Source organism: Ipomoea nil, unplaced genomic scaffold (assembly GCF_001879475.1).
Source record: "Ipomoea nil cultivar Tokyo-kokei standard unplaced genomic scaffold, Asagao_1.1 scaffold2159, whole genome shotgun sequence".
Classification (NCBI taxonomy): Eukaryota; Viridiplantae; Streptophyta; class Magnoliopsida; order Solanales; family Convolvulaceae; genus Ipomoea; species Ipomoea nil.
Genome location: NW_017618587.1, coordinates 2,873,184 through 2,900,470, shown reverse-complemented (window position 1 = coordinate 2,900,470; position 27,287 = coordinate 2,873,184). Strand labels below are relative to the sequence as shown.

Here is a 27,287-nt window from a genome sequence, read left to right as displayed (position 1 = left end):
ATATATATATATATATATATATATATATATATATATATATATATATATATATATATGTATGTATGTATATATATGTATGTATGTATGAGTTTGTACTTGGTTGTTGGCATTAAATCAAACAAAGATGTGATCATGCTTGAAAGAATCAACTTGTAGACTTTGTAGTGTTAGTGTATGCATATGTACGTGTTTGCATGTGTGGTGTAATCAAGGAAATGGAAGCATGGCATGTGTATGTGTGTGATAATATGAAGAAAGTGGAAAATGCTAATTGTGTGGAAGATGAGTACGTGGTGATAGTGATGCCATAAATCAAGGAGAGAAAAGAGAAATTCAACATTATAAATAGACGTCTTTATAATTAAGATAGTTAAGTTTCCAAATCGAAAAAAAAGAGTAATAATATTCTGGAAGGTGCTACACGGGATTATTTGGAAGGCGCTGTCAGGAAATTTTAAAATTGGGAAAGATTGATGTATTATTCGGAGAATTCGACTTCGATCCACGTTATTGAGTACAAGCTGTGTTAAAAATCTAGGTTGGTTATAGCTTAGTTCAAACTGTACTTGTAAACTTTTTCATAGAATTGTTTTATGAGGTTAATGTTTAGATAGGTGATAGACCTAGTTTTATAATTCATTGAACATTGTAATTGTAAAAACCGCAGATTGATCGTGAGTGAAAAAGTTTATGAATGTAGCCCCGCAGATTAAGATGTATTCTCCAACTACGTTATCAAATTCAGCTGTGTAAGTAATAATTTCTTCTCCTTCACTTTTCGCCAAAGTCTGGCCGAATCTCTCAGACGAACACTACATGGAACAACATATATAGGGCTTGGGAGTATGTACCTTAAGTCAGTGATCCACTTTACAAGGTGGACCGTTGTTTATGATATAATGTTTGGTTTGATTTGGATTGACTCTTTATTATGTGCAAAAATTAACGATTTTAGAAGTAGATACTACTAAACTACTTGTAGGATAAAACCACTTTCTTGATGATTTTTTTTTCTTCATTAAAATAATTAGATAAATTTTATACATTGATACACATTATATCAAACATGATAACAATTGTCACATTTTAAATTAGTCTACATGCCTAAAATAGAAAACTTCAAAAAACATGTTTTTGATATTTTCTAAGAAGAGACACATGAGATTTTCTAGACCTAAAGACATCTTTAAGATGGCTGTTAGTTGGTGAATGGTGAGCTTTGAAATGATGAGTTTGGTGACAATAATTAAAAGGATCCGATGAGATTTTATAATTAAGGTTGTTACGAGTTTTACATCAACTCATTGTATCAAAGATTGAGTTTCCTAAACCCTAACATTAAGTACAATCCTAGATTACTTTTTATTTTGACAAGTTAAGTTCAAAATTAACTCATAATAAATAGTTAAATACAATTTCATGTACTATGAAAATATATAATGAGAGTAAATATGAAGTATTAAACTTATACATGCTACGTCCGGAGTACATATTTGGGATTAATTATGGGACCATCCAATGTTCCTTTAATTACCAAAATTTTTCTACTGTTTTTTTTTTTTTTAAATTTATTTATTCATCTTTTTGGTGGTTAAGAACGGACCATCTCACATTTTCCCTTCTCGAATTCTCGTATATATTTTAGCTTGTTTGACTTGATTAAACATTCAATATGAGTGTTTAATTAATTATTGTTTTAAAACACCAAAAATTCAAAAAACTATTCAAAGCATTTATCGGCTAACAACTAATTTACCAAATTTCTTTTTACAATCAGCTAATGCATGCTATCAACTAGTCAAACTCACTAATCCAATTAGCTAACATCTATTTATCAAACACCCCTCATATCAGTGTGGCCGGAGTTTCATCATTTTGTAAAGTAGGTCGGAATATGAGGCTAGGGTCTCGTAGGTACAAACAACTTTTTTTTTTTTTTTTAGAAAAATAAACTTAATGCATTGAATCGTCATCGAGACAAGTTACAAGAAAAGTTGGTGACACATCAAACCACTCCTCACAATCTGTCATAGAAACAGCCGCCCGAACAACAATGTGAACAGCCCAATTTGCAGATCGTTTTGCAAACAGAATTTGACATCATTAATGGTAGATGCCAATTCTTTTATATCACGTACTAGTAGTCCAAAAGAAGAAAAAAACGTTGCGTTGGTACAAACAACTTTTAGGTACAAAATGAGTACTTATTAGCTAGCTAGCTACAACCTTCTACTCCAACTAACTATATGGTTGATCATCAACATCTTTGACCATATTATCGTATAGTCATGGAGAATAACACAGAGCCGCTTCTTGAGCATCGCAATGGCGGCTGGAAACGGAACCATTATCGCAGTAGGATCAAAACCTTCGGTAAAGAGTTCAGGGACGAGTCAATCAAGCTATGGATTATTGCTGGGCCTGCCATTATCACGGCCATATGTCAGTACTCTCTCGCCGCTCTCACCCAGGCCTTCGCCGGCCAAATCGGCGAGCTCGAACTCGCCGCCGTCTCCGTCGAGGACTCCGTCATTTCCGATCTCGCTTTTGGGCTCATGGTGCGTGCATATACATACACTTTCTCGAATAGCCAGGGTAATTTCTTGTCTTTTTTTGGTGATGAGAGAATTAGTAGTCATTTTGTGGATCAGGTAAACCTCTTGTTAATTCTAGCAAGCAAAGCAAAGGGCCGGCCACAAGTACATGAAACAAACCCAATTGTTATGCTGTGGAACCGTGTCCCACGGTTTTATATTCATAATTAGTGAATTATATGGTCATAATTATGAAGTTATATATTCATAATTTTTGAACTTTATATTCACAATTACAGAATTCTATGTTAATAATTACTAAACTATATGTTCATAATTATAAAACTATATATTTATAATTTTTGAATTTAATATTCACAATTATTGAATCTCTATATTCATAATTACAGAACTATATGTTCATAATTATGTTCACAACTCTATGTTCATAATTATAGAACCATATGTTCATAATTTTTGAATTATGAACAATTTTGAAACTGTGTCCACCTTGCATGCAGCATAAGGTTATCTTGAATTCTTGATGGGCTCAAATTAGAAAAGCTAATAAACTACTCATACAAGTCAACAACTCAACCAACTTAGGACATCCCCATCAATGATTGTTGGGGAGGTTTTTAAGGAGGTCAAACTTATGTGGAGGAAATCAAGATAAGAAAAAAGAGATTTTACATGAGAAGCTTGATTTTTGCAAGAATAATAGGGCCCACCAAAAAATCAAATAATCTCCCTGGTGCGTGTGAGACGCACTCGGTGCGCCCAACAATATATATATATATATATATTATATTACTTTTCAAATTTTTTTCCTTTCATCTTCTCTTTCCTAGTCACACTTGCAAAAATTTCTCAAGAACTACAACTATATTGAGCGTTTGGTTGGAAGGAAGGAATTAGGGGGAAAAGAATTATAATTCAGTGGGGAAAGAATAAGGTGGAATAAAGTAGGAATTCAAATTACAGTGTTTGGTACGTAGGTGATAATAAACTAAAGTAGGAATTCAAATTATAGTGTTTGGTATGCACGAATAAGGCAGTGAATTGAAAGGGAATAAGTGATAAAATGACTGAAATGCCCCTATGTACTAATAATAATAATAATAATAAGACTTGCTAGTTTGGTTTTCAAGTGAAGATGAGAAAGCTAAGGGTTATGTGCGTATGAAGCAAACTGGTATAAGGTAGTTATGGCCTTATGGGTAGCAGGGCCGTATTTTAAGTTTTTGTGGCCCTGTTCTAGTAAATAAATGTGGCCCTACAAAATTACAATTTTGAAAACCAATACATGTAAGTTTCGAACCTTTGACCTACAAGTTAAAATACAATAAATACATATTCTCACCACCTCTTCATAAAACCTTTTATATTCAATTGAAAACTTTTAATTTTTATTTCGAAACTAACTGTGTAAAAATTAAATATTAAACCTCTAAAATTTGGGGCCCCTCTAAAATTGGGGGCCCTGTGCGGTAGCCCAGCTTGCACAGCCTAAAATCCGGCCCTGATGGGTAGTGATGATTGAAATGCACCAAGGGTATAGTAGGCTGACTACTGCACATTAGACAAGGGTATTTTAGAAGGGCAAAATTATCTTTATAGTATCTTTTTTTTTCTCTCATTGACCACCGAATTGTAATTCTTTGGGGATGTATGAATTCTAATTCAACATTTGGAGAGAATTGTAATTCTCTCCAATCAAACGACGTAATTGTGACTTCCATTGAATTACAATTAAATTACATCTAAATTATTTCCAACCAAATAGGCACTTAGAGATGCTCTTAGCTAGAGTTTGCCCTCCACTTTCCTTCATGCATCTTAATTCTTCGAAATCAAGATCTAAAAAAATACTCGACAGTGCACCTTCTCCAATAGCCAGGGTGGTTTCCTGTTCAGTGTGTTCTTGTAATCATAGTAGACAAAGGATCATAAAGACATAAACCAGTCTAGTACGATTATTCGGGAAAGCCCTCACATTAAGTCCAATTTAAAACGAACAGCCCAATCAATTTTATTGGAATCGCATGCATGCCTTCCATTTCCCGTCATCTTAATTTGGAAACCAAGCTCTAACAAATACGTAGTTTGTGCATGAAGTTGGGCATGGGAAGTGCGTTGGAGACATTATGCGGGCAAGCATTCGGAGCAGGAGAGATGAGGATGCTGGGCATATACATGCAGAGATCATGGGTCATATCGCTCATCACAGCTTGTGTTATGCTTCCGCTTTATGTCTTCTCTCCTTCCATTATCCGCCTCACTGGCCAGACACCTCCCATCTCCAAATCCGCCGGTACGCTACGGTGGGGACACCCTCAACTTTTCTCATATCAATTATTCATATATTCTTGAATATATATTAGTTCTTCATATACAATTTAGTCACTTGTGGACCAAAATAAATGTAGGCAAGTTTGCAGTGTGGATGATACCACAGCTATTTGCATACGCTTTAAACTTCCCAATACAAAAATTCCTGCAAGCACAGAGAAAGGTGTTGGTAATGACATGGATATCGGCAGGAGTGGTGGCGCAGCATGCACTGTTTAGTTGGCTATTCATACTAAAGCTCCGGTGGGGATTAGCGGCGGCGGCCCTCACTCTCAACACTTCATGGTGGCTCATAATAGTTCTGCAGTTGCTATACATCTTCGCCACCGATAAGTGTGACGCCGCCTGGACTGGCTTCTCATGCCTCGCGTTCCATGACCTCTTTGGCTTCCTCAAGCTTTCCCTTGCCTCTGCGCTCATGTTGTGGTAATTAATTTAATGATACTGAAACGAATTGAAGCATGTATGCTCAACACGTCCCCCCTCACGTGTGCGGTGGGTTCCAAACAACACATTCGGACCCATGAAGGCTCTAATACCAAATTTAAGCATGTGCTCCATCTCAACTAAAAACATAAGCTGATAGTTAGATTGCACATTAATATAATGGTTATATGCTCAACAAAACATTTACGTAAATCTTGTTTTCTTTATTTTTTTCTGATTCTTTTTTTTTTTTTTCTTGGGTTTTGCTGCATGCATGCATGCAGCTTGGAGTACTGGTACTTGATGATCCTAATCATCATAACAGGTCTTTTAAACAACCCCATAGTACCGGTTGATGCCATGTCTATCTGGTAATTAATTAAGTTTCTTCATTTCTTTCAATCTGTCTGAAAATCTGAACTAACAACTAACATAGTATGTACATGCGTATTAATTACTAAGAACTTGTTTGTTTTTCTGCATTTATGCAGCATGAACATTGAAGGATGGCAAGCAATGATTTCCATTGGATTTAATGCTGCCATAAGGTATTAATAGCTAATGATCATGTCTGTGATGCATGTATATATAAAAAATGGATATTAATTATTGCAGTGTGAGGGTATCGAATGAACTGGGAGGTGGGTATCCGCGGGTGGCGAAATTTGCAGTGCTTGTAGTCTGTATTACATCCACAGTGATTGGTGGCATTTGCATGGGAGTTGTGTATGCTACAAGAGAGTATTTCCCCTACTTTTTCACCAACAGCCACGCCGTCGCTAAAGAAGCTACAAAGCTTGCTGTTTTGCTCGCCTGCACTTGCCTCATAAACAGCCTTCAGCCAGTTTTATCCGGTAAGCAATTAAGCTCATCCAAATCTGAATCCGGCCTGCGTTTGGTTGGAATGAGAGAATTAGGTCAGGGGAAAGAACTTGTAATTTTCTGGAGAAAGAATAAAGTGAGAATTTAAATTACATTATATTGTTTGGCAGACAGGAATATAAAATTGGGAATATGTTCTTGCTGATTGATCTGATTCAGGGGTTGCCATTGGAGCTGGAAGGCAAGCTATTGTAGCATATATCAACATAGGATGTTACTACATTGTTGGGTTTTCCTGCTGGGATTTACCTTTCACTTTGGTGTTATGGTAATTAAATTCATGTACGACTTAGTTTGTTAGAGCAAGGGATCATCAAATTATTTAAAATTTCATCAATCAAACTCTTTTGCTGATTTGCAGGGGATTTGGGTAGGGATGATTGGAGGCATATGCTTGCAGACAATCATCCTTATAGTCATCACTTCACGCACGAATTGGGAGAAAGAGGCCAGCCAAGCAGAAACTCGCGTTAAACTGTGGGGAAGAGCCATTTCAAGTAGTTAATTAAGCATGAATGCTGCCATAGAATATAATGTTGGAAAATTTTGAGTAATACATACAATAAAATAGGAAGTGAGAGAATGAAAGTTAGACTTTTAATCATTTTTCTATATAAGTTTTTAATCTCTTTCACTAAGTAATAGGGAAAATTATACTCCGTATTAGATTAAGACTTTAAAACAAAATTCTTAAGTTGTTCTACTAACAATTTTTGTATATTATAATGTAGTATATGTCTATACATACTTTCTCAACTTATTTAAGCATATATAACCTCTTATTTGGGAGAGTTACAACTATATATATCGCTTGATCACAAAGATTTTTAGAAATTATATAAAACACTTAAAATTATAAATTTAAATAAATGTCTCCCTTACAAAAAGAGTTCGATTTTTAATAAAATTTTTACTAAATTTAAAGTAATAGTTCATTTGCCAACTACCCTTTAGTGTGATGGCATTCCAATTATCATTTTAAATAGATGGTCATAGGTTCACTCTTTAGGCTGAAAATGTTTGAGGGAATATAAAATAAAACAAATACTACATTGTAAAATATCATGAATATTTCAAAAAAAAGAAGTAATAGTTCATTTTATAATTTAAACTAATTAAAGTTTAAACGTATTTCTTTAAGTCATAATTCAACCAAAATTAAAATGTTAAATATAATCAGTCACTTAACATTATGTACTTTTAGAATAAAAAAATACAATTTGTTTACTTCTCCAATTTTTATTTTTCATTTTATATATATTTTTATATTCAAATATATAAGACAAATAGACAATGTATTTATTTTTCTTTTTCGAACTTCCTATTTTTCTAACAATAAATTTTTTTTTTTAAATGGCATCATCAAGTTATCATCAATTCCTGTTGCTATCCACTACTGATCCGCTTGGGAGGAAAAGCAGCCCCTCACCCTGCAACTCCCAACAGATTGAAATGGCGATTTCATTGACTTCTCTCACCGCATCCTTCGCCTCTCTCTCCTTCTCCTCTCACGTCTCACAGAGGCCCCGTGCGCTGTCGTTTACCCATTCCAATCGCCTCTCTCTGTCTCATACGCGCAAAATCCCTAGCTTCGTCGTAGTGGCCTCCGCCGTGGAGGCAGCTCCCTTGACCGAGGATCTGGAAACCGCTGACCTCCAGAAGTATGTCAAGTCCAGGCTTCCTGGTGGCTTCGCCGCCCAAACTATATTCGGAACTGGCCGCCGCAAGTCCGCCAGTGCTCGCGTCGTCCTCAAGGAAGGTTCCGGCAAAGTCATCATAAACTATCGCGACGCCAAGGTACAGCCTACTCGCCGCTATGCTTGTCTATATTAAGCTTGTTGGAAATGATATATAGAGTTTAATTATGGAACTTCTTAGCTAATACTAACCGCTGATTATTGTGAGAGTATGCAATTTTGGCTGTTAGAGTACTCTGAAATTGATTCCGAAAACTGTATTGAATTTGGAACGTAGCTGCATTGCACAGTAGGCAGTAGTGTATCACTCCTTATCAAATATTAATGGCTGATTGTTGTGAGTGCGGCAATTTTGGCTGTTGAAGTACTGTGAAATTGGAACTCGGAGAACTGTATTTGATTTAGGAAGTAGCTGCATTGCACAGTAACCAATTGTGTATCACTCCTATGCTGATATTGAATAAAAAGATGCATCCTAGGAATGTGTTAGCATTTGGTAAATGATGGCTGAACCATGTGTTTCTCAGGTTACAGTAGGAGCTGTTTGTAGAAATATGGCTGCAGAAAGGTAGAAATCCTAAAACGTAAACAATTTCCTACAAAAGTAAACTTTAAGTTTAAGCCCTTTTAGGCTTTGTGGACTCATTTCAGGATCCATCTTTAACTTGTACTGAAAGACATGCAATTATAAAATCCAGTAGTCTGATAACCATATTAATAGCTTGATTACAATTTCTTTTCTGTTAACTTCTGCATTGATGAGAACCATTTAATTGGAAGAAATATAGAGCTGTAAATTGATGTTAATGAAATCTTCATCTGAACTGGAAAGGTCCGTTGCCTGATCACTCTATACATGTTTAATTAGGGGTTTCATCTGGGAAAATGAAAGACCTGCTAGCTTTCATTTCCTTTCTGAGGGTTGATACAGAAAATGTTAATGATGTGATTCTTCTATAATCTCTCTTATGTTATTCCATTAATCCTAGATCCTAGTGTTATTTTAATTGTTATTCTATCATCAATTGTAGTGTTTTAAATGAAGAAGAGAACTCAATTGTCTGACTTTTCTAAGGTAAAACTATTTACATTATACTTTGTTACTTGCAGGAATATCTTCAAGGAAACCCATTGTGGATTCAGTATGTTAGAACTCCGTTGGTAGTTTTAGGATATGAAAGTAGTTATGATGTTTTTGTCAAGGCACAAGGTGGTGGTCTTTCTGGACAGGCCCAAGCAATCTCCCTTGGCATTGCTCGTGCTCTACTGAAAGTGAGCGAGAGCCATAGAAAACCTTTGAGAGAAGAAGGCCTACTGACCAGAGACTCGAGAGTAGTGGAAAGGAAGAAAGTTGGTCTCAAGAAAGCTCGGAAAGCTCCACAATATTCCAAACGTTGAGGTTAGAGTGCTTAATGCCCAATAAAATTATCAGAGACAAAAGTGTTTGTGTGATTTTCGATGTCCATGATATCTCATTCAAGCTTCTTTTGCTTACTCTTTATTTTTCTGTTATTACTTTATTCATAAAGCTCAAATTTGAATCATAAGGTACAAACACTTTAACCTTTGTTTGTTGGTGTTAGAACTTACAAGAAAACAAAACATGAAACAAAGATTCAGAGTTCTGTGCTGGTTTGTCAATGATATAATTGATGCTTCATGGTTATAATTCTTTATTCAACTTGTTTTGCAGATATTTTGGATGATCATAGGCGAAGCAGTAGGATTGCTGATCATGTATGGTATATCCAAGAGTTTAAGATGAACTAATGAGCTATATTTTGAGATATATTCCTTGTAAATTACTCATTATGTTGTAGTGTTTTAAATGAAGAAGAGAACTCAATTGTCTTGTTACCTGAAATTACCATTTTTTTCCTGCTTTTTTCAGTTGGACAATAACCTTCATCCTTTGTAGTTTGTAGAATGAATCCAATATTGTCCAACAAAGAAATTGATTTTGAATTTTTTCGCCCTTCAATCATAAATAAAAGTACTCGTAATAGATTCAGTCTCCATTATTGACGTCTCTCCCCTGGATTCTCATGTTGATGCTAAAGTTGTGTCTCAACTATTAATGAAGGAATAAGGTCCAAATTGGCCACTGAACCTAATCTGAAAGTGCAATTAGGCTATTAAACATTCTAAATGCACACGAGTTCAAAACGACATCATTTTTAGGAAAAACGCGGCATTTCAGTTTTTAAAAAAATTGATTTTGTCTCGTCGTTAACGGTGTTATTCGTTTGTGGAATTATGAATGTACAGTTATGGAATTATAGAATTATGAACGCAGAGCTCTGACATTATGAACTTAAAATTATGAACATATTAGTGATAAAATTATGAACATAAAGCTCTAGAATTGTGAACATAGAGCTTCGAAAATTATATATTTACAGCTATTGAATTATGAATGTACAGTTACGGAATATGAATGTACAGTTATGGAATTATGAACACAGAGCTCTGACATTATAAACTTACAATTATGAACATATAGTGATAAAATTATGAACATATGCTCCTATAACGAAGCGGTCTGAAATTAAAAAAAAAAAAAAAAAAAAAAAAACTGGAAGATAACGGTGCGACTAATGGCACCGTTACCATGTCCACAATACATGCTGGACACGGGTCCATAGCATAACGATTGCTCTAAATGTATGCAATTTGGATGTTGTCTTTTATGACCCGTTTGGTTCACGGAATAGACCGAAAATGACATAGCATTTCCAGTAATGGGCCTATTTCTTTGTTTGGTAACCATTTTTATTACCATGAATAATATTCCTATTAATAGTCCTATTTTTATTACCATGAATAATATTCCTACTAATGAAACTTTCCCCCAAATAAGGTAATAGCTATTACCAGGCCCCTGGTATTAGTCTATTCCTTCCTGAGCCCTCATGAATATATTTTTTTTTTCAATTTTACGTTTTTTGTTTAACCTATCTTTCTCTGGTTCTCTCTCTATGATTCCTTTTGACATCTGCGATTCCTTCCCCATCTACACCCGTCTTTACAATTCCTTTCATCATATGCATCAATCTTTGTAATTTCTTCCGCTATCTGCATTAATCTTTGCAATTCCTTCTGCCATCAGCATCAAATTAAAACTTCAAACAAAGGTATTCTTCTGAATTTTATTTTTTTACAAATTATTTATATATATATATATATATATATATATATATATATATATATATATATATATGTACACACACACTGCTGCAGCTGCGAGACAAATATGATTAGTCTCGTTACATGAAGTTATAGTGTATCATGGTTGAGAAAATTTTATGGGTCGATTAAAAAAAAATAGAGAAGAGAGTAAATGGTGAATCTAATTTGATTTTGTCAAAATAATGAAATATGACGTCACAACTGATTTACGTATAACTGACTAACCGTCGAGCATGCTAAAGCATGTCGCGTTTTTGCAACAGTCGCAGATGTTCAAAATACATAAATACCTCACCACTTTATCCCCTTCATCCTTTATTCTCTTCTTTGTTCCCACATTCCTCAGATGGCAAAGTGTAGCGCCGACGACCAGGAGCTCCGGCGAGCCTGCCAGCTCGCGATCGAAGGCACGAAGCAGAAGGTCGTAATGTCGATGCGAGTTGCCAAGAGCCACGGCAGCTGGGGCAAACCCGGGAAATTAGGCCGCGGTCAGATGGCCAAACCAAGGGTTCTCGCCATTTCCAGTATGCTATCAATTCAATCATTTCATTGTTTTCCCTCCTTATCCACGTATAGAAACTTTATTTAATTATCTGATGATGTTTGTTTTCGCATTTTAATTCAATTTGAATTTCCGCTTTAATTTATGCCATTCATCTTAGAAAGACGCTTGAGATGAAGATCTCGCTCCATTATTCCTTTGCGTTTCCAATAATCTTAGTAGGAGCTTGTTTTATTCAAGAGATTTGGAGGTAGCTAGTTAAATGTGTACTTCACTATGAATCTATGATCATGGTGGTTTAATTTGAGTGAGTAAACTGAGCGTCTGAGGAAATATTGTCATTTGATTGGAATTGAAGTTTATGATGACTATGTGAGTAGTGAGTACCATATCCTAACTTCTATATACCTTGTGGTTTATGCAGCAAAACAAAAAGGTCAGCGGACTAAAGCTTTTCTCCGTGTGTTAAAATATTCTTCTGGAGGAGTACTTGAAGTAAGTACTCACGTAAAGCTACTAAATATGCTAGACTCATTGATTTTGGAGGCAGTGCAGGAATTTTGAGTTCAGTATTTTGCTGTTACTGGTTGTTAGAGGATTTATATAAAAGAAAGTTATTGCATTATTTCTTTAAATCTATCAGCAATACTTGTATAAAGTAGGCTCCTTTAATATTACCTATAAATACACATCATCTCATGATTTACAATTTAGCCACATCTTTATGAAACTAGTGTTTCAGCTAACAGTAGAACCACTTTTTACTTCCAGTCTGCAAATTTATATAAACTGAAGCATCTTTCAAAGGTGGAGCTTGTAACTAATGATCCAAGTGGATGTACATTTACACTGGTAGTCCTCGTTCCATGACCTGCTTTTCCATATATATCCTGAGAATATTGGCTTAATAATGCACATAGGGAATTGCCCACTCTTGAAAAAAGATTTAATGGATTGTCCTATTGCTATAGGGATTTGATAATCTTAGAAATGCTACTGTAGCTCCCCCTCAGTGGACCATGCGAAATGTTGACGACAGGTGCAAACGTACTTGAGCAACTCAAACTTCCTTTTTGCTTACTTATATTTCATTATTTTTCTTAATCAAACTTTATTTTGTATGTTTTTAGGAATCGCTTTTTGCTTTGTATCTTAAACATTTGCAAGGATATCTTGGGGCATCTTCCAAAGGTTACTGGCGTAGATGTGGTTGAGATGGCACTTTGGGCGAAGGTACACCATGAAATTTTTTGTTGAATCATGCTTGTTCTGCTTAAACAATAATAATAGCATCAGATGAATAATAATAATAATAACATCAACAGAAATATTTTCTTTACAAATGTCTATTTCTAATATCAAAAGAGATTCTCTATTAATGATAAAGTTTTCTTGTAAAAAACAAGAAAATTATTTAGACTGACTTCAAGATCATCTTTATTTTGATGGCTAATAACATTGTGACTTGAGAGACAATGTCCATATTAGATTGGGATAAGACCAATCTACTTACAATCTCTTTGTCATTTTTAAAAAATAAATGTAAAATAAGATATACATTCCTGATTTAGATAGGTTGATACTTGATTGTTTTTCCCATGTGATTGAAGTCTGCAATTAGTAAGTCCTTCTGTGTGATAGCTTTCAATCATAGTCTAAATATATATAGAACTAATGCAGGAAAACACACCTGTAACTACCAAGCAACAAGGTGGTAAACTTGAAGATGGGCCAATGACCGTTGTGGAGGAAGAAGCAGATATGACAGTGACTGTTGAAAGGGACCTTGTGTCCCAAGCAGAAGAGGAGGACATGGAGGCTCTTTTGGGCACGTAAGTAACCCTTTCCCTTTTTATCCTGAATTTGACCCATCTACACATTCAGAAACGTAAATTGCACATCTCCTCCTTCTGGAGTAGTAAACTGTGGACTTCTCTTTGCTATTCAAATAAAATTCTGCCGTGACTGGGAGGAAAGAGAGATTAGTAAATTTAATTTTATTCTAAATACATGAGACGTTTTGTGCTGTTTCAGGATTGAAAGACTTAGGATGCCATTTGCCAAGTCTCATTTATTATTGTTTGTTTAGTGTTTACATTACTTTAGCTTAGTATCTAGGCAATGCCAACCAAATTATAATAAGGAACCTATAGTGTAATGCAAATGACTAATTCCTCTAAAACTGCATTTGTGCAAGTCAAGCCACAAACTATGCGCCTATCAGTTAGCTGCTGATAAGTTTTACTGTATGTCCTCCCTTCAATTAGGATAGGAACAAATAAAAAATAATCAGCACTGACCTATCTGTATGAGAAGTCGAGATGCTCTACATTTTTGTTTGTGAAATTTCTGTGTTTTCTTCATGGTTAATATTAAAAAATTGGATACAATCCTATACTTACAAAATTAACTCTTTCATCATTCTATCTTATCATCTTAATGCATTTCTGATTATGTTTAGAGTGGCATGGTTTACAGATATGTCATGGGCATTGGTGAAGCTGAGGCATTTTCTGAGAGGTTAAAGAGAGAGCTTCAAGCTTTGGAAGCAGCAAATGTACATACCTTATTGGAGAATGAGCCTTTAGTAAATCAGGTGACTTCACACTTTTTTCTTCCTGTATTATTTTCTCTCTGATTCTTACTTCTAAACTGCTATAAGCATGTGTGCTGTTTAAATTTTGTCACAGACTTCTGCATGTTGAGTTTGAGGCACGTCTATTACACATCTTTATTTTCCATGGCTATCAACACTGATATGCTGGTTATAAAACCAGATTTGATGTGTAGTTTTATGTATCCACCTTTGAAGAAGAACTACATAAAGATCTCTTCAAAGACTTGTTTTTTATATTAACTATGTCCTTATTAGTAGACAATACTGAATTTTGTGTTCATCTCAAGTAATATTTATCATCCTCCACACCTTGCTTTCAGTGTGGGCCAGGTTCTTTTCAATGTGCCAAACGTGTTGAAATTATGCTAATTTGTAGTGAATGATATTCAAACCTAGTACCATTGCTTGCTTTGTTATCATATTGATTATGTGGTCTACCTCAACTAAAATTTTAAATTTTAGAGACAGGGATACATTTACTTTTTAAATTTATAATCATCATAAATATTCAACCTCAAATTAACCACTATTTTTCTGCTTATTATGTAATTATGGTCCTACAGGTGCTGCAAGGGCTTGAGTCAGCCTCTAATTGTGTTGAAGATATGGATGAATGGTTGGCAATCTTTAACGTAAAACTTAGACACATGAGAGAAGACATTGAATCAGTAGGCAGCCTCTCCATTGAGCTTTGTATATGTCTACATTTGCTAGTCACTATTGTCTCTTTTCTGTTCATTACTAGATGCATGTTTGCATTATATGATGTCGATTGACCTTTTTATGGTTCTAATTTGCCAATGCACCAATTGGGAAATTGGAAAGTCGATTTTCCATGATGTTGTCCTATGAACTCATTATAGATGGGTTTTATTACAGGAATTCCCTCCAGCAAACCATCATAGTTCTGTATAGATGTTTGAAAAAACCCATAAAAATCTAATTGATTTAATTTTGAACTGCAGTAAGGCTTGGTTATTTAAATTTTGAATTTTAATGTTTCTCATGCCCTTTCATTATTCTAGTTGCAATGGACCCAAATCAATTACCATATCGGTAGATATGTGTTTATATTTGATTGCAATATGAATGCTCTTAAACAATAACTAATATTAGGATGATAGTGTGGATAAAATGCATGACTCTTCTTGACTAGGAGTATATATTCTCCCATTATATGCAGATAGAAGCTCGCAACAACAAGTTGGAAATGCAGTCAGTGAATAATAAAAAACTAATCGATGACCTTGATAAGCTTGTTGAAAAATTTTGTATCCCAGCAGAGGTGTTTCTCATTTTCCTTAATAATAAATTTAATTTGAAATAATCCAAGTGATTATTGTTTTCACTTAATCATTGTCCTCCTGGTTGCAGCATGCAACATATTTAACAGGTGATTCATTCGATGAGTCATGCATGCATAAAAACGTTGAGGCATGTGAGTGGCTAACTGGTGCTATAATTCGCCTTGACTCACCTAATTTGGATTCTACCTATTCAAATATGCGAGCTGTATGTTCACAGTTTCTTACTCTTTCTCTCTCATTTAATATATTTCTTCTCTGCAATTGGCTTAACCTAGTAACTAATGCAGAAAAAACTAACTTCAACATATATTTGCATGCCTCTTACTGGGATTAGTTAATGCTCACATACAAGTTTTTGATGCAGTCTTGAAAGTGGATAAAAGAAATGAAGAGTTGTTAGTAATTTGGGTGGCATTATTGCTTCCTATTAGTTTAGTGAAGTTGTCTATGATTGATGTGCTCTATGCAAAGTATAAAGGTTCTTTGGGTTCTGGCCATCTTTGTAATATTCAGTTTAACATTTTAAGGGTGGTGTCTATTTCAGTGTTTGACACCCATATGTTCCAGCCTGTGTATATGTGAACTAATTGAAGCATGGCTATTCACCCTAACCTTTAGTTTTCTTTTTCTCCCTTTGCTGTAAGATTTTTCTTTTTCCATAACAGTGATGTGCCCACTTATGTATAAAGCTTTTGAACCTCTTACAGGTAAAAGAGAAGCGCGCAGAACTTCGAATATTGAAAATGAATTTTGCTATGGGAGCTACTGATTTCTTGAGAGTATATTTTTCCAGTTTGGTGGATTTCATGATGAATGATAAGAATTATTTTTCTCAGGTTATTCTCTTAAAACGCTGTTTATGTTTTGAAGTGCATGATCTTCAGTTTTTAGTACTGAGACTATTGAAAACCGCCCATGTGAATTTTATAGCGTGGGCAATTGAAGAGGCCAGACCATTCAGATCTAAGATATAAGTGCCGGACATATGCTCGACTTTTGCAACACTTGAAGGTTAGATGGAGAATGTATTATACAATTGAAGCAAGTAGTAAAAACTTTTCTTTATTTCCTCTGCTGTGTTTTTGAATATATTACCTTTTTCTCTTGTACGGCAGGTTCTTGACAAGAATGGCTTGGCCTCACTAAGAAAAACTTACTGTGCCTCCCTTAATTTACTTTTGCGCCGGGAGGTTAGGAAGCTCATGAAATCATGATTCTTCTGCAATTATTTTTAAAGTTACATGGTTCTAACGTTTTATTATGTGTAAAGTATTGTTAACCTAAAAGCTGCTTCAAGATTCTACTCTTCTCTCACTCTTGTGCATATATATATTTCCTGTTAAGATTTGTATACACTATTAATTTTCTAATTTTGGACTCTAATCTCCTTGTATCACATTTTAAAGCAAATCTGGACAAAATCTTAGAATTCTATTTATATTTGGATGTTAAGGAACATTAAGGTGCTAAATTGTGTTGTTGGTTCTTTCAGGCTCGTGAGTTTTCAAATGAACTCCGTGTCAGTATTAAGGCACCAAAAGCTCCAACTGTATGGCTTGAAGGTTCAGGTTCCACTCAGAATCTAACTAGTGTAGACAGTTCTGCAGTTTCAGAAGCATACTCTAAAATGCTTACAGTATTTGTCCCACTACTGGTGGATGAGGTTATCCTTCAAACTCTATCTTTTACTATGCGGTTTATTTCCATGTGCTTGCATGTGTAAACTTGTGTATGTGAATCATGTTTTGATTGGTGCCATCCAATTATGCTTTTCCTTCTCTATTTCTATAATTGCAGAGTTCTTTCTTTGCATATTTTATGTGCTTTGATGTTCCTACACATGGCAATAAAACTGGGTATGGTGATGATGATGATGATTTAGGCATCATGGACTTTGATGATCATAATAAGAAAGCTGGTACTTACTCTCTTCTTATTTGTAAATTCTTTATCGTTCATTTTTCTAAACCCAGTTCTTGCACATTAGTTGTAAACAAAGAGGTTGGTGTCTCTATGTTGAACATGAACACTCATTGAAGATATGTTTGGACATTGGACTATAAATCCAGTTAACTGAGCAAAGCCAAGTGTGTTGTATTTTAAATGTAGGGAGGAAGGGATCAGGCTAGAAGAAGATGAAAAATAGGCTTATAATGTCATCTTTAGAAACACCTTTCTCACATGGGCTCTCCATCTTTTTTGTACCTTGAGTAGTCCAATCCAAAGTGATATGCACACCATTTTTCACAATGTTGCAGTTAAAAATCCTGCAGAGCTAGAGGAACTAAATGAATCACTACGTGATTTGCTTGATGGAGTACAGGTGATGTTCTTCTCTTTTTTTCTATAATACCATTTCTTAGTGTACCTTGGTTATAAACACCATGAAGTGATATCCTAAGGGAACCTGTTTTCCTTTTCTTTTATGTGCTTTAGGAAGACTTTCATGCTGTGGTAGATTGGGCATACAAGAGTGATCCTTTGCGTTGCATATCAATGCATGGAATCACAGAACGGTATATTTCTAGTCAGAAATCTGATACAGCAGGATTTGTTCGTGTCTTGCTTGATGACCTTGAATCTAAAATATCTCTACTGTTTAGCCGTGTAAGCAGCTGCATCCTTGCTTATCAACTTTTATAGTAGTGATATTCTTTCATTTTTGTAAGCTTGAAACTTGGATTGCAGTTCGTAGATGAAGCTTGTCATCAAATTGAAAGAAATGAGCGAAATGTTCGGCAGGTGGGAGTCTTGGCATATATTCCAAGGTAAAACTGTACTTCATTTTTTTTATTCCTTGCTTGCATAATCTTTGAGGGACTGAGATGAGACTCATTTTTTTTGGGTTACAGTAAACATGTCATGTAACATATTCGTGTAAATGTATAGACACAATAATTTTAACATATTAACTAAGTTTGTGTTTTAACGGATTAACATGTTAAGAACTCTAAACTAAGTATGTCATTGTCATGTACCTATTAATGATCCGGGACACAATAACACTAAACCCAAACCCTTTATTTTTGTATCCAGTTTCATGTTGCCTAACTTTTGTTGGGAAAATGCAAGTAAATGGAAAATTTTCTGTGGTTCTCAATTATCTTGGTGTTTTAGTCTTAACCACAAGTTGGTAAGTGACCAAGATTTGTTAGGTGGTATGTAGTCATAATCATTTGATCTCTACTATTTAAATGAGACATTCTTGAGTTCAGACATACAGACAAACATTGTCTATCGTCTCTATTGTCACTTCTATGGCAGTGATTATTCCACGGTTCAACATTTCCTTAATTTCACATTATCAGTCTAATTTCTCGAACAACTGTTTCGGGTCAAAAGTTGTCAAGTCCAATCTTATGCCTACAAAACTTAGATTAGAAAACTCATGAAAAACTTAATACACCTCATCTATGTTCGGAAAAGAAAGTATTTTAAATATTTATAATTTAATAGAGAATTCTGCGCCTCTGTGGACTGGGGTTCTCACTGGGCATCATTCACATAATCAAATTGTATCACCCTTGAACTTGAACACATTTTATCACAACAAAAAATGGCCTTATATCACAACTTTTTGTTGCATGAACCCATGATATTGGACCAATGACCTACTTTCCATGGAAGAAGTTTGGTCTCCCTTAAAAAAAAAAAAAAAAGAAGCTCTGATTCAAGCCTTGCGAATAAAGCAATAAGCATTGAGAGGGCTACCCCTTATAGGATTTGATGGTAACCTGACTCCAGATTAATTGGAGCTCAATCTGGCTTTGAATACCGAAAAGGTCTTTGCTCTAGAGTATCAAAACAATCACATGGTATTTGAGTTAGGCTATGGGGTGAAGTTCTCCTTGGCCATCCATTTTTGAAGAACTCTTTGCTAATACGCTCTTTTGTAGTAACAATTGTGGTTTGCCAATCTCTGAATCATTTAGAGTTATTTGAAAGTGTTACTTTTATTGTTTGCATTAATAATTTCTCTTTAGCTAGTATTCAAATTCTTCTTGGTCTCTGATTATCAGTCAATCTCATTCATTTTACTCTAATTTAGATTTGCCGCTCTTGCGACTCGTATGGAGCAGTACATTCAGGGACAATCAAGGGACTTAGTAGATCAAGCATACACAAAACTTGTGAGTGCTATAAAATTTTCAATGGTATTCTACAAGTTGTGTTTTACTCTAGAATAAATGGGTTGTTTTAGATGATTATTGGGCATTCTTCACTAATTAATTGGTTTGTCAAATCTTAACTATCTTGTGATTTATTGTTACTGAGCAATCTGAGAAGATACCAATCCTTTCTATAGCCAAATAATAATTGTTATTGCAAGTGACCGTCATTCTGGAAGCATTATAGCATCTCATTAATATTCTATTTGGAATGAATTTAATAAATTCTTTCCACTTTGTTGTTCTTAGTAAATGATAAGACTTCTTCCATCATTTTTTGGACTTGTTAAAATTGACTTGTAACTTGTTTGGCAGGTGACTATGATGTTTGTGTCTTTGGAAAAAATTGCTCAGGCTGACCCAAAATATGAAGATATCATGCTTTTAGAGAACTATGCTGCATTCCAAAATAGGTATTATCTGACCAGTGTGTAAAAATGTATTGGGTATTAATGTCCCCTTTTTTTTTTTGTTTTTACTCCAAGGTTTTGTTACCACAAGCTGATGGGATGCACTTGATATGCAGTCTGTATGACCTTGCGAATGTCGTCCCCACATTAGCAAAATTTTATCACCAAGCTAGTGAAGGTTATGAACAGGCTTGCACGCGCCATATTAGCATGATCATATATTATGTGAGTGATCTAAATTCAGGACACTCTCATTGCTTGCAAAGGCCAATGTTCCAAATTCTATTTTCTGAAGCTGCTGCATACATATCATGTCTTTCTCTGCAGCATTTTGAGAGACTCTTTGAATTTGCTCGAAGAATCGAGGAATCAATGTACAACCTCAATCCAGAAGAGGTTAATTCTGTGAATTCAATAAAAAATGTTCATTTCATTCTCCACTTGTGATCAGTAAATGCTGTGAGGCCATTCTTTGCTGAGAGATTCTGTGACAGTTCATTACTATAAGTGTTCTGGTATTAACATGTATATACTATTTTCAGATCCCATTCCAGATTGGATTGTCAAAGGCGGATCTTCGGAAGGTGGTGAAATCAAGTTTATCCGGGGTAAGTGAATTAGCAAGGTTTAGGATGAAGGGCTGCAAATGTTGGTAATGATACATCGGTTTTTGCAGGTTGACAAGTCCATCAATGCTATGTACAAGAGGTTGCAGAAGAACTTAACATCAGAGGAGTTGTTTCCTTCCTTGTGGGACAAATTAAAGGTACATGCACTCAACAGAGTGGTGTTTTCTGTCTATTTGATTTGATATTATTGTTGGATTGGATATATAAAATCTGACCAATTAACCAAATATGTGTATATATATCCATCTGAGCCAAGGACTTCTCAAGGTGTGAAAAGTTACATTTCACCTCAATGAATCATTTTCCATCAAAACAAGGGGATGTGATTCTCCAATAATTTTTTTTTTCTTAAATCTAGCAAGTCATTCACTTTCTAATGCATTATCGATTACAAGTTTTTTACTCAAAATTTTTGTGATATTGACAGAAAGATTTTCTAGACAAGTATAATAGCTTTCATCAGCTTGTTGTAAAGGTTTACCCGTCAGAGAATATTCCATCCGTCTCAGAAATAGAGCACTTCTGTAAATAGACTCTCTGATTATTCTTGTTAGTGCTCCCGGGCTTCTTCCACCCTCTTCCCATAATGCATTGATTTTTAGTGGTAAGGTCAAATCCTATGCCTTTAACATATTCACAATTTTATTGCACAAAGGTACTTTACTCGTTTTTTATTTTTATTGACAGGTTACATTTAACATTTAGTTCTCAAAATGATTTTTCATAAAGACTGCTACTACTTAAAGCGACTCCAATGGTTGTAAGGTTTTTCTTGATACTCCGTATTTTTTTTTGTCATGTAAAATTTTACAAGTTTTTGTCATGTAATTTTTTTCTCTTTTTTTTCTTAACAATAAATCAGATACAAAATACATTACAAAAGGACTCAATTCTTCTCTTCCATCTCCTTCACATCAACAAAAATTTTATTTATAACTATGCACAAACTCTTTATTAGAGTTAGTTACTCTTGCAAACTAGGCATTGAGACTTGAACATCCCTAAAAGTCATTCAATTTTAATTAGACTTGACATTTTCTTTATTATATTATTATAATTGAAAGTGAGATAAAATTACAGTAGTGTATAAAATATAGATTATAGAGTATAGCACTAGTAAATACAGCCATATAGGCCTTATACAGTATTATTACTCCGTAGTAATTAGTAAACGAGAAAGGAAGAAATAATAATAATAATATAATAATAATAATAATAACAGTAACTCAGTAAGCTGGGGAGTGGGGAATTGCATTGAGCATAAATATTTTTTTTGAAGAAGAAAAAGAAATTGGAAAATGGGGAAAAAAAAAAAAAGTGCACGTGACGTGGCAGCATTTTGGGCGGTACCGGCAAGAGCCTGCACCGACTTGAAGTCACCGTTCTCACTTCTCCGTCTTTTGACTTCCATTCATAGCCCCACGATCAACGACCGACGACCAAAGAAATGGCTTTCCGGCCAGTGGGTTCCTGATCCACACAACACAGTTCTCCGTCTCCGTCCAATATTGCAACTACCAAAGACTATCACTGGAATTGGAATTGTGTTTTTAATGTTTTTATTAAGCGCCCGCACTTTACTACAATCACTCATCCCCTCCTATTCCTATAATCTGTTCTGTGCTTGTATATAAACCCGCCGGGGCTTCATTCAACTTCCATCCCGCCATTAATTTCCTTTGTTTCTTCATCGCTCTTTCATTCTTAGCTTCAATTTTATAAACATATATAATGGCGTCTGCTTCTTCTTCATCAGTTACTCTCCAACTCCAACTGCAGTTTCCATTTCAGAAATCCTCCTCATTCTCCTCCTCCAAGAAGAAGAAGACTTTTACCCGCCGTTTGAAGTTCCGGCCGGTTTGCATATCGGTGTCGGAGAACCCGCCGCCGGCCGTGTCTGTGCCGCGGCGGCGGCCGTCTCCCGCCACCCTGCCGCTGCGTAAAATTCCCGGGGATTATGGGCTTCCTTTTGTTGGGCCGATGAAGGATAGGATTGACTACTTTTATAATCAAGGTAGGGAGGAGTTTTTCCGGCAGCGTATTCAGAAGTACCAGTCGACGGTGTTCAGGACCAACATGCCACCTGGCCCCTTCATCTCCTCCGATTCCAAAGTCGTGTGTTTGCTCGACGGGAAGAGCTTTCCCACGCTCTTTGACGTCTCCGTCGTCGAAAAGCGGGACGTTTTCACCGGAACTTACATGCCCTCCACTGAACTCACCGGCGGCTACAGGATTCTCTCCTACATTGACCCCTCCGAGCCCAACCACGCTAAACTCAAGAATCTCATGTTTTTTCTCCTCTCCCACCGCCGCCATCACCTTCTTCCCGAGTTCCATAATGCTTACGCCGAGATGTTTGACACTCTGGAGAATGAACTCGCCGGTAACGGTAAAGCTGGGTTGAATGCGGCTAACGATCAAGCTGCTTTCAATTTCTTGGCTCGCTCTCTTTACGGGGTTGATCCCATGAGAACCAAACTCCGATTAGACGCCCCCAAGCTCATCGGAAAATGGGTATTGTTTAATCTTCATCCTGTCCTTAGCCTTGGACTCCCCAAACAGATAGAAGATCCCCTCCTCCATACTTTCCGGCTCCCCCCTGCTTTGGTCAAGAAAGATTACCAAAGGCTTTATGAGTTTTTCTACGAAAACTCCACCGCTATACTCGATCACGGCGAAATACTCGGCGTTTCCCGAGAAGAAGCCTGCCATAACCTCGTCTTCGCCACCTGCTTCAACTCTTTCGGTGGAATGAAGATCTTCTTCCCCAACATGCTCAAGTGGATCGGCCGCGCCGGTGTCAGCCTCCACACCCAACTAGCTAAAGAAATCCGCTCCGTCGTCAAAGCCAACGGCGGGAAAATCACGATGGCGGGGATGGAACAGATGGAGCTGATGAAATCAACGGTGTACGAGTCCTTTCGTATCGAACCGCCGGTGCCCACCCAATACGGCAGAGCCAAACGCGACATTGTGATCGAGTCCCACGACGCTAGATTCCAAGTTAAAGAAGGCGAAATGCTGTTTGGGTTCCAGCCATTCGCCACCAAAGACCCGAAAATCTTCGACAGGGCTCAAGAATTCATCCCCCACCGATTCGTGGGTGAGAAAGGAAAGGCACTGTTGAAGCACGTTCTCTGGTCAAACGGCCGTGAAACGGAGAATCCGACGGTGAACGATAAACAGTGCGCCGGGAAAGATTTCGTGATGTTAGTTTCGAGGCTGATGTTGGTGGAGCTCTTCCTCCGTTATGATTCTTTTGATATAGAAGTGGGAATGTCGCCTTTAGGTGCATCTGTAACATTAACATCACTCAAAAGAGCTACCTTCTGATGTAACATCTATACCATTAATATTTATACAAGATTTCAAAGTTTTTTTTCTAAAAAAAAAAATTACTTTATATTTATTCAAGTTCGAAGACAGAACATTACAAATGATAGAAGGAGGATTAAAAAATCACTCCAAACAATCAAGCTTAAAAACAGACCATCTCACTAATAGATAGCTGACCTGCCCGATTTACTGAGAATGTTTAGCAAAGGAAACATATGTGAGAAAACTCACTCATTACATGACCAAATAGTTCATTGACTAAAATTAATTAAGTTCTCAACTATGAAGGCAGAAAACTCACTCAAATAATTCATTGAGTATAACAATTAACAGGGTGTTTAGTTGAAGGGATTTTAAATTCCCTTCCCACTTAATTCCCACCTAATTCCAAAGGTCACAAAATTCTTTTGTTTGGTTGAAAGGAATCACAATTCCATGGAATTGCAATTCCCTCATTTTCATGGAATTAAAATCCCATGTCCCCTGGTATTTTAATTCTTGGGATTTTAGGAAGAAAAAAAAGATAGTGATGAGTCAAAATTACCCCTCATTTTTTTAACCTAAAATTAATGTTTGACAACAACAATGGACATTTTGGACTTTATACTACTTATTCCCTTTCAATTCCCATGTATACCAAACATTGGAATTTAAATTCCCACTTTATTTCCAGTAATTCATCTCCCATGAAATTGCAAATCCTTTCCCACGTAATTCTCCCTCTCCAACCAAATGCCCGGTAAGTTCTCAACTCAAAAAGATAATTTCACTTGATTTATTTAAGCTAAATGATTAATTTATTGGACTATTTTAAGTAAGGAAACATGTGAAATTACATCATCGTCCTAAAAAATACATGGAGACTTTATGAAAGGATAAATTGAGAAAGATTTTCATAGTTAAGAACTTAATTAGGCAAGAATGGCGGACCATATTGGTTATGAACTTCAAGATTTCAAATATAAGAACAAAAAACATGATTGGATTAAAGTTAGTACAAAACAACAATTCCCTTTCATTACACTTGAAACCAGTTTGCAGGCTTGCAGCTGCTCATATTGGGTGCAAGCTTTTCCTTGAGGGGGTTCCAATTACTCTATTCGGCGCAACCACCTCCTCCACTACTCGGAAAATGCTTACGTTGAAGACGACAGCACTATCGCTTTGGCTAACCAGGCTAAACACACAGGCATCGTCTTTTTCAAGAAAATTATCGAGTGCAAAGTTTTTCCACCCAGAACCCGCCAGTCCATGACTAGAAGTTTTATAATAGCATTTTGCCAGCCATGTCTTCTCGTTTACATGCAGAGACACATTGATGTTTTTCTGAGGAAGATGACTCCTTGCCCACTCAGCCGGGATTGTCTACTTCGAATCATATATAGGGAGTAAAACTACTTTCAGGAATTGAAGTTCTAATCACAAACACACATGAAAAGCTACATTTTAATGAAATGGATTTGCAGAAACGTACCAAGAAGAATCCCTTGTACACGTGGCATTCTTGCATAACCACCGTGAAGCTATCACCAACTGCTGCTGCAGATGCTGCCTGTATAGCCTTGCCTTTCTCGTCTTCAGTCACGGGCCTTCTGTTCGATTTCAATTGAAGAGGATACACGTGTGATGGTCCACCGTTTCTACCTAGTATTATATGAATCATCCCAGAATCACAAACAATGAACTATCAAAGAGATAAATGTATATATATGTATTAGTTGAAGGGTTTACTCTTAGGCCTCTTCCTTGGCCTCCCGTAAGCTTGAGTACTCTGGTTAATAGATGCAAAACCATTTCCTGGGTTTTTCCTAGCAGTTACTTCGAACTCTTCATGTGAGGAGGATTCGTTGGCTGCTGTCTCATGGTAGCTGTTTGGAGTGGCGGATATTGGAATAGCTCGGATAGTGAGTTCTCTATGTTCACAATGTCTAATAAAATACGAAGCTTCTTTCTCACATAAGGTCAGCCCGTCAAACATTGTGACATCAAACTGTAAATTCCCGTTATATTTAAACACCAAGACATCATTCTCGCGCAGAGAATGTTCTTCCACGAATTCTTTCCAACCATACTTAAGGTACAGCTTATCTCCCTCCGCTTCCAAATCCACATTCCATATGGCACCACTCGGGCCTTTAAGGGAAACCGAATCTGCTAGCTTCTCTCTTAGATTGTCAGCAAATTTTTGGGGAATAGCCTGCAATTTGTACGTTTTAGCATTACACTTAGGATCATTCAGAGCTTACATAACCACAAGATCAGATAGAATCAAAACACACTTCGTTTTACTCCCATTTTCCACCCATCGAACCACATAGCATAAAACCAACTACACCATATCCAGATGAAATGTGCAGAAAATTATCCCTTTTTCAGCAACTGTAGTTTATAGTTTATAGCTAAGCTAACATGCTTTCTTATTCAACCCAAAATAACTGATACTTAAGAAGAATAAGAACCATCATATCTACAAATTAAGGAACTAGAAAGAGTAGTAATTTGAAACCCTTCATATTTATGGGATAAAATCAAGAAAATTATACAAAATTTGGCATCAATAACATCATAGATAAGAAGAAAAAACACACATGAAATTAATGCCCAACCAGAAATTCTATCAATTTAACGTTATTATCCGAACTTACGAGCTGAAGATCGTAATGCCCACAGAGAATCTGAAAGAACTGAACCGTTTGAAAGTGAGACCAGTATATATTTTCCTCCCTTTTCTTGCAACCCCCGCAGTCAGAATCTCCCATTCTTCCCAAAGCCTAAAATTAAGGAGAAAAAAGAGCCAATATATACACAAATAGCAGGGTATTTATCTACTTAAATTGAAGGAGAAACAAAGAGGATGGAACTAAAATATAAACACAAAAATCAGATGTACTGCAAACCCAGTTGGAAAAAGATTGAAACTTTAACACAAAACTTAACTGTTAGTTCAAGAATTGTTGATCAAACAGAGAGAGAAAGGGGAGCAGACAGAGAGGTTAGGGATGAAAACCGTAGATGCTAGCGAGGAATTAAGCAATTGTGGCCTTGTGTGGGCTGTGACCCAACTCCCCAAATGCTATTACGTTTTGACAAGCTTCAAGTGGTTAATGAGGGGTCTCAAGCGTAGATTTCAAGAAAATCTTTAATAAAATGATTTTAAAAAATTGTTTTTTTTTTTTTTTTTAATTACATGAGTCAAAATTTTATTAAAACATTTACATAGGTGTTCATTAATAAATC

The 27,287-nt window shown here is 35.9% G+C and overlaps 4 protein-coding genes and 1 pseudogene across 5 annotated transcripts; 4 read left to right on the top strand and 1 right to left on the bottom strand.

Annotated features, from left to right (window-relative positions):
- The first annotated feature begins 2,288 nt into the window (after positions 1 to 2,288).
- Positions 2,289 to 6,699, top strand: LOC109149210 (annotated as a pseudogene).
- Positions 6,700 to 7,554: 855 nt separating this feature from the next.
- On the top strand, positions 7,555 to 9,859 carry LOC109149500 (30S ribosomal protein S9, chloroplastic). The gene is made up of 3 exons (XM_019297295.1): positions 7,555 to 7,991; positions 9,002 to 9,290; positions 9,585 to 9,859. Exons 1-2 carry the CDS (start codon positions 7,647 to 7,649, stop codon positions 9,287 to 9,289), a joined length of 633 nt encoding a protein of 210 aa, XP_019152840.1. The 5' UTR covers positions 7,555 to 7,646; the 3' UTR covers position 9,290; positions 9,585 to 9,859.
- Positions 9,860 to 11,420: 1,561 nt separating this feature from the next.
- On the top strand, positions 11,421 to 21,437 carry LOC109149501 (exocyst complex component SEC3A-like). Its single transcript, XM_019297296.1, has 25 exons — positions 11,421 to 11,604; positions 12,007 to 12,077; positions 12,354 to 12,434; positions 12,554 to 12,621; positions 12,713 to 12,815; positions 13,263 to 13,414; positions 14,061 to 14,178; positions 14,763 to 14,867; positions 15,383 to 15,484; positions 15,574 to 15,711; positions 16,214 to 16,342; positions 16,437 to 16,517; positions 16,622 to 16,696; positions 16,999 to 17,169; positions 17,304 to 17,424; positions 17,765 to 17,829; positions 17,943 to 18,113; positions 18,195 to 18,274; positions 19,555 to 19,636; positions 19,991 to 20,088; positions 20,202 to 20,310; positions 20,413 to 20,481; positions 20,628 to 20,693; positions 20,762 to 20,851; positions 21,142 to 21,437. The coding sequence occupies exons 1-25, from the start codon at positions 11,427 to 11,429 to the stop codon at positions 21,244 to 21,246; spliced, it is 2,628 nt and encodes an 875-aa protein (XP_019152841.1). The 5' UTR covers positions 11,421 to 11,426; the 3' UTR covers positions 21,247 to 21,437.
- A 915-nt stretch (positions 21,438 to 22,352) lies between these two features.
- Positions 22,353 to 24,102, top strand: LOC109149494 (allene oxide synthase 1, chloroplastic-like). Its single transcript, XM_019297286.1, has one exon. It carries the CDS (start codon positions 22,446 to 22,448, stop codon positions 24,045 to 24,047), a length of 1,602 nt encoding a protein of 533 aa, XP_019152831.1. The 5' UTR covers positions 22,353 to 22,445; the 3' UTR covers positions 24,048 to 24,102.
- An 859-nt stretch (positions 24,103 to 24,961) lies between these two features.
- On the bottom strand, positions 24,962 to 27,146 carry LOC109149497 (B3 domain-containing protein REM16-like). Of its 2 annotated transcripts, XM_019297291.1 has the most exons (5): positions 26,988 to 27,146; positions 26,696 to 26,821; positions 25,782 to 26,247; positions 25,525 to 25,694; positions 24,962 to 25,415 (listed from the first exon to the last, which is right to left on the bottom strand). In XM_019297291.1, the coding sequence occupies exons 2-5, from the start codon at positions 26,807 to 26,809 to the stop codon at positions 25,104 to 25,106; spliced, it is 1,062 nt and encodes a 353-aa protein (XP_019152836.1). In that variant the 5' UTR covers positions 26,810 to 26,821; positions 26,988 to 27,146; the 3' UTR covers positions 24,962 to 25,103. The 2 variants fall into 2 exon arrangements, with proteins under 2 accessions (XP_019152836.1, XP_019152837.1); XM_019297292.1 differs by having other exon boundaries at positions 25,321 to 25,418; positions 26,696 to 27,145.
- Between the last annotated feature and the right edge of the window lie 141 nt (positions 27,147 to 27,287).

Coding starts and splice junctions, on each gene's coding strand:
- LOC109149500 (XM_019297295.1), top strand. CDS start 7,647: ATGGCGATTTCATTGACTTCTCTCACCGCATCCTTCGCCTCTCTCTCC. Junction 7,992..9,001: donor TAAACTATCGCGACGCCAAG/GTACAGCCTACT, acceptor TGTTACTTGCAG/GAATATCTTCAAGGAAACCC.
- LOC109149501 (XM_019297296.1), top strand. CDS start 11,427: ATGGCAAAGTGTAGCGCCGACGACCAGGAGCTCCGGCGAGCCTGCCAG. Junction 13,415..14,060: donor ATGGAGGCTCTTTTGGGCAC/GTAAGTAACCCT, acceptor CATGGTTTACAG/ATATGTCATGGGCATTGGTG. Junction 16,697..16,998: donor ATTTACTTTTGCGCCGGGAG/GTTAGGAAGCTC, acceptor TGGTTCTTTCAG/GCTCGTGAGTTTTCAAATGA.
- LOC109149494 (XM_019297286.1), top strand. CDS start 22,446: ATGGCGTCTGCTTCTTCTTCATCAGTTACTCTCCAACTCCAACTGCAG.
- LOC109149497 (XM_019297291.1), bottom strand. CDS start 26,809: ATGGGAGATTCTGACTGCGGGGGTTGCAAGAAAAGGGAGGAAAATATA. Junction 26,248..26,695: donor GGCATTACGATCTTCAGCTC/GTAAGTTCGGAT, acceptor TACAAATTGCAG/GCTATTCCCCAAAAATTTGC. Junction 25,416..25,524: donor TGTACAAGGGATTCTTCTTG/GTACGTTTCTGC, acceptor GATTCGAAGTAG/ACAATCCCGGCTGAGTGGGC.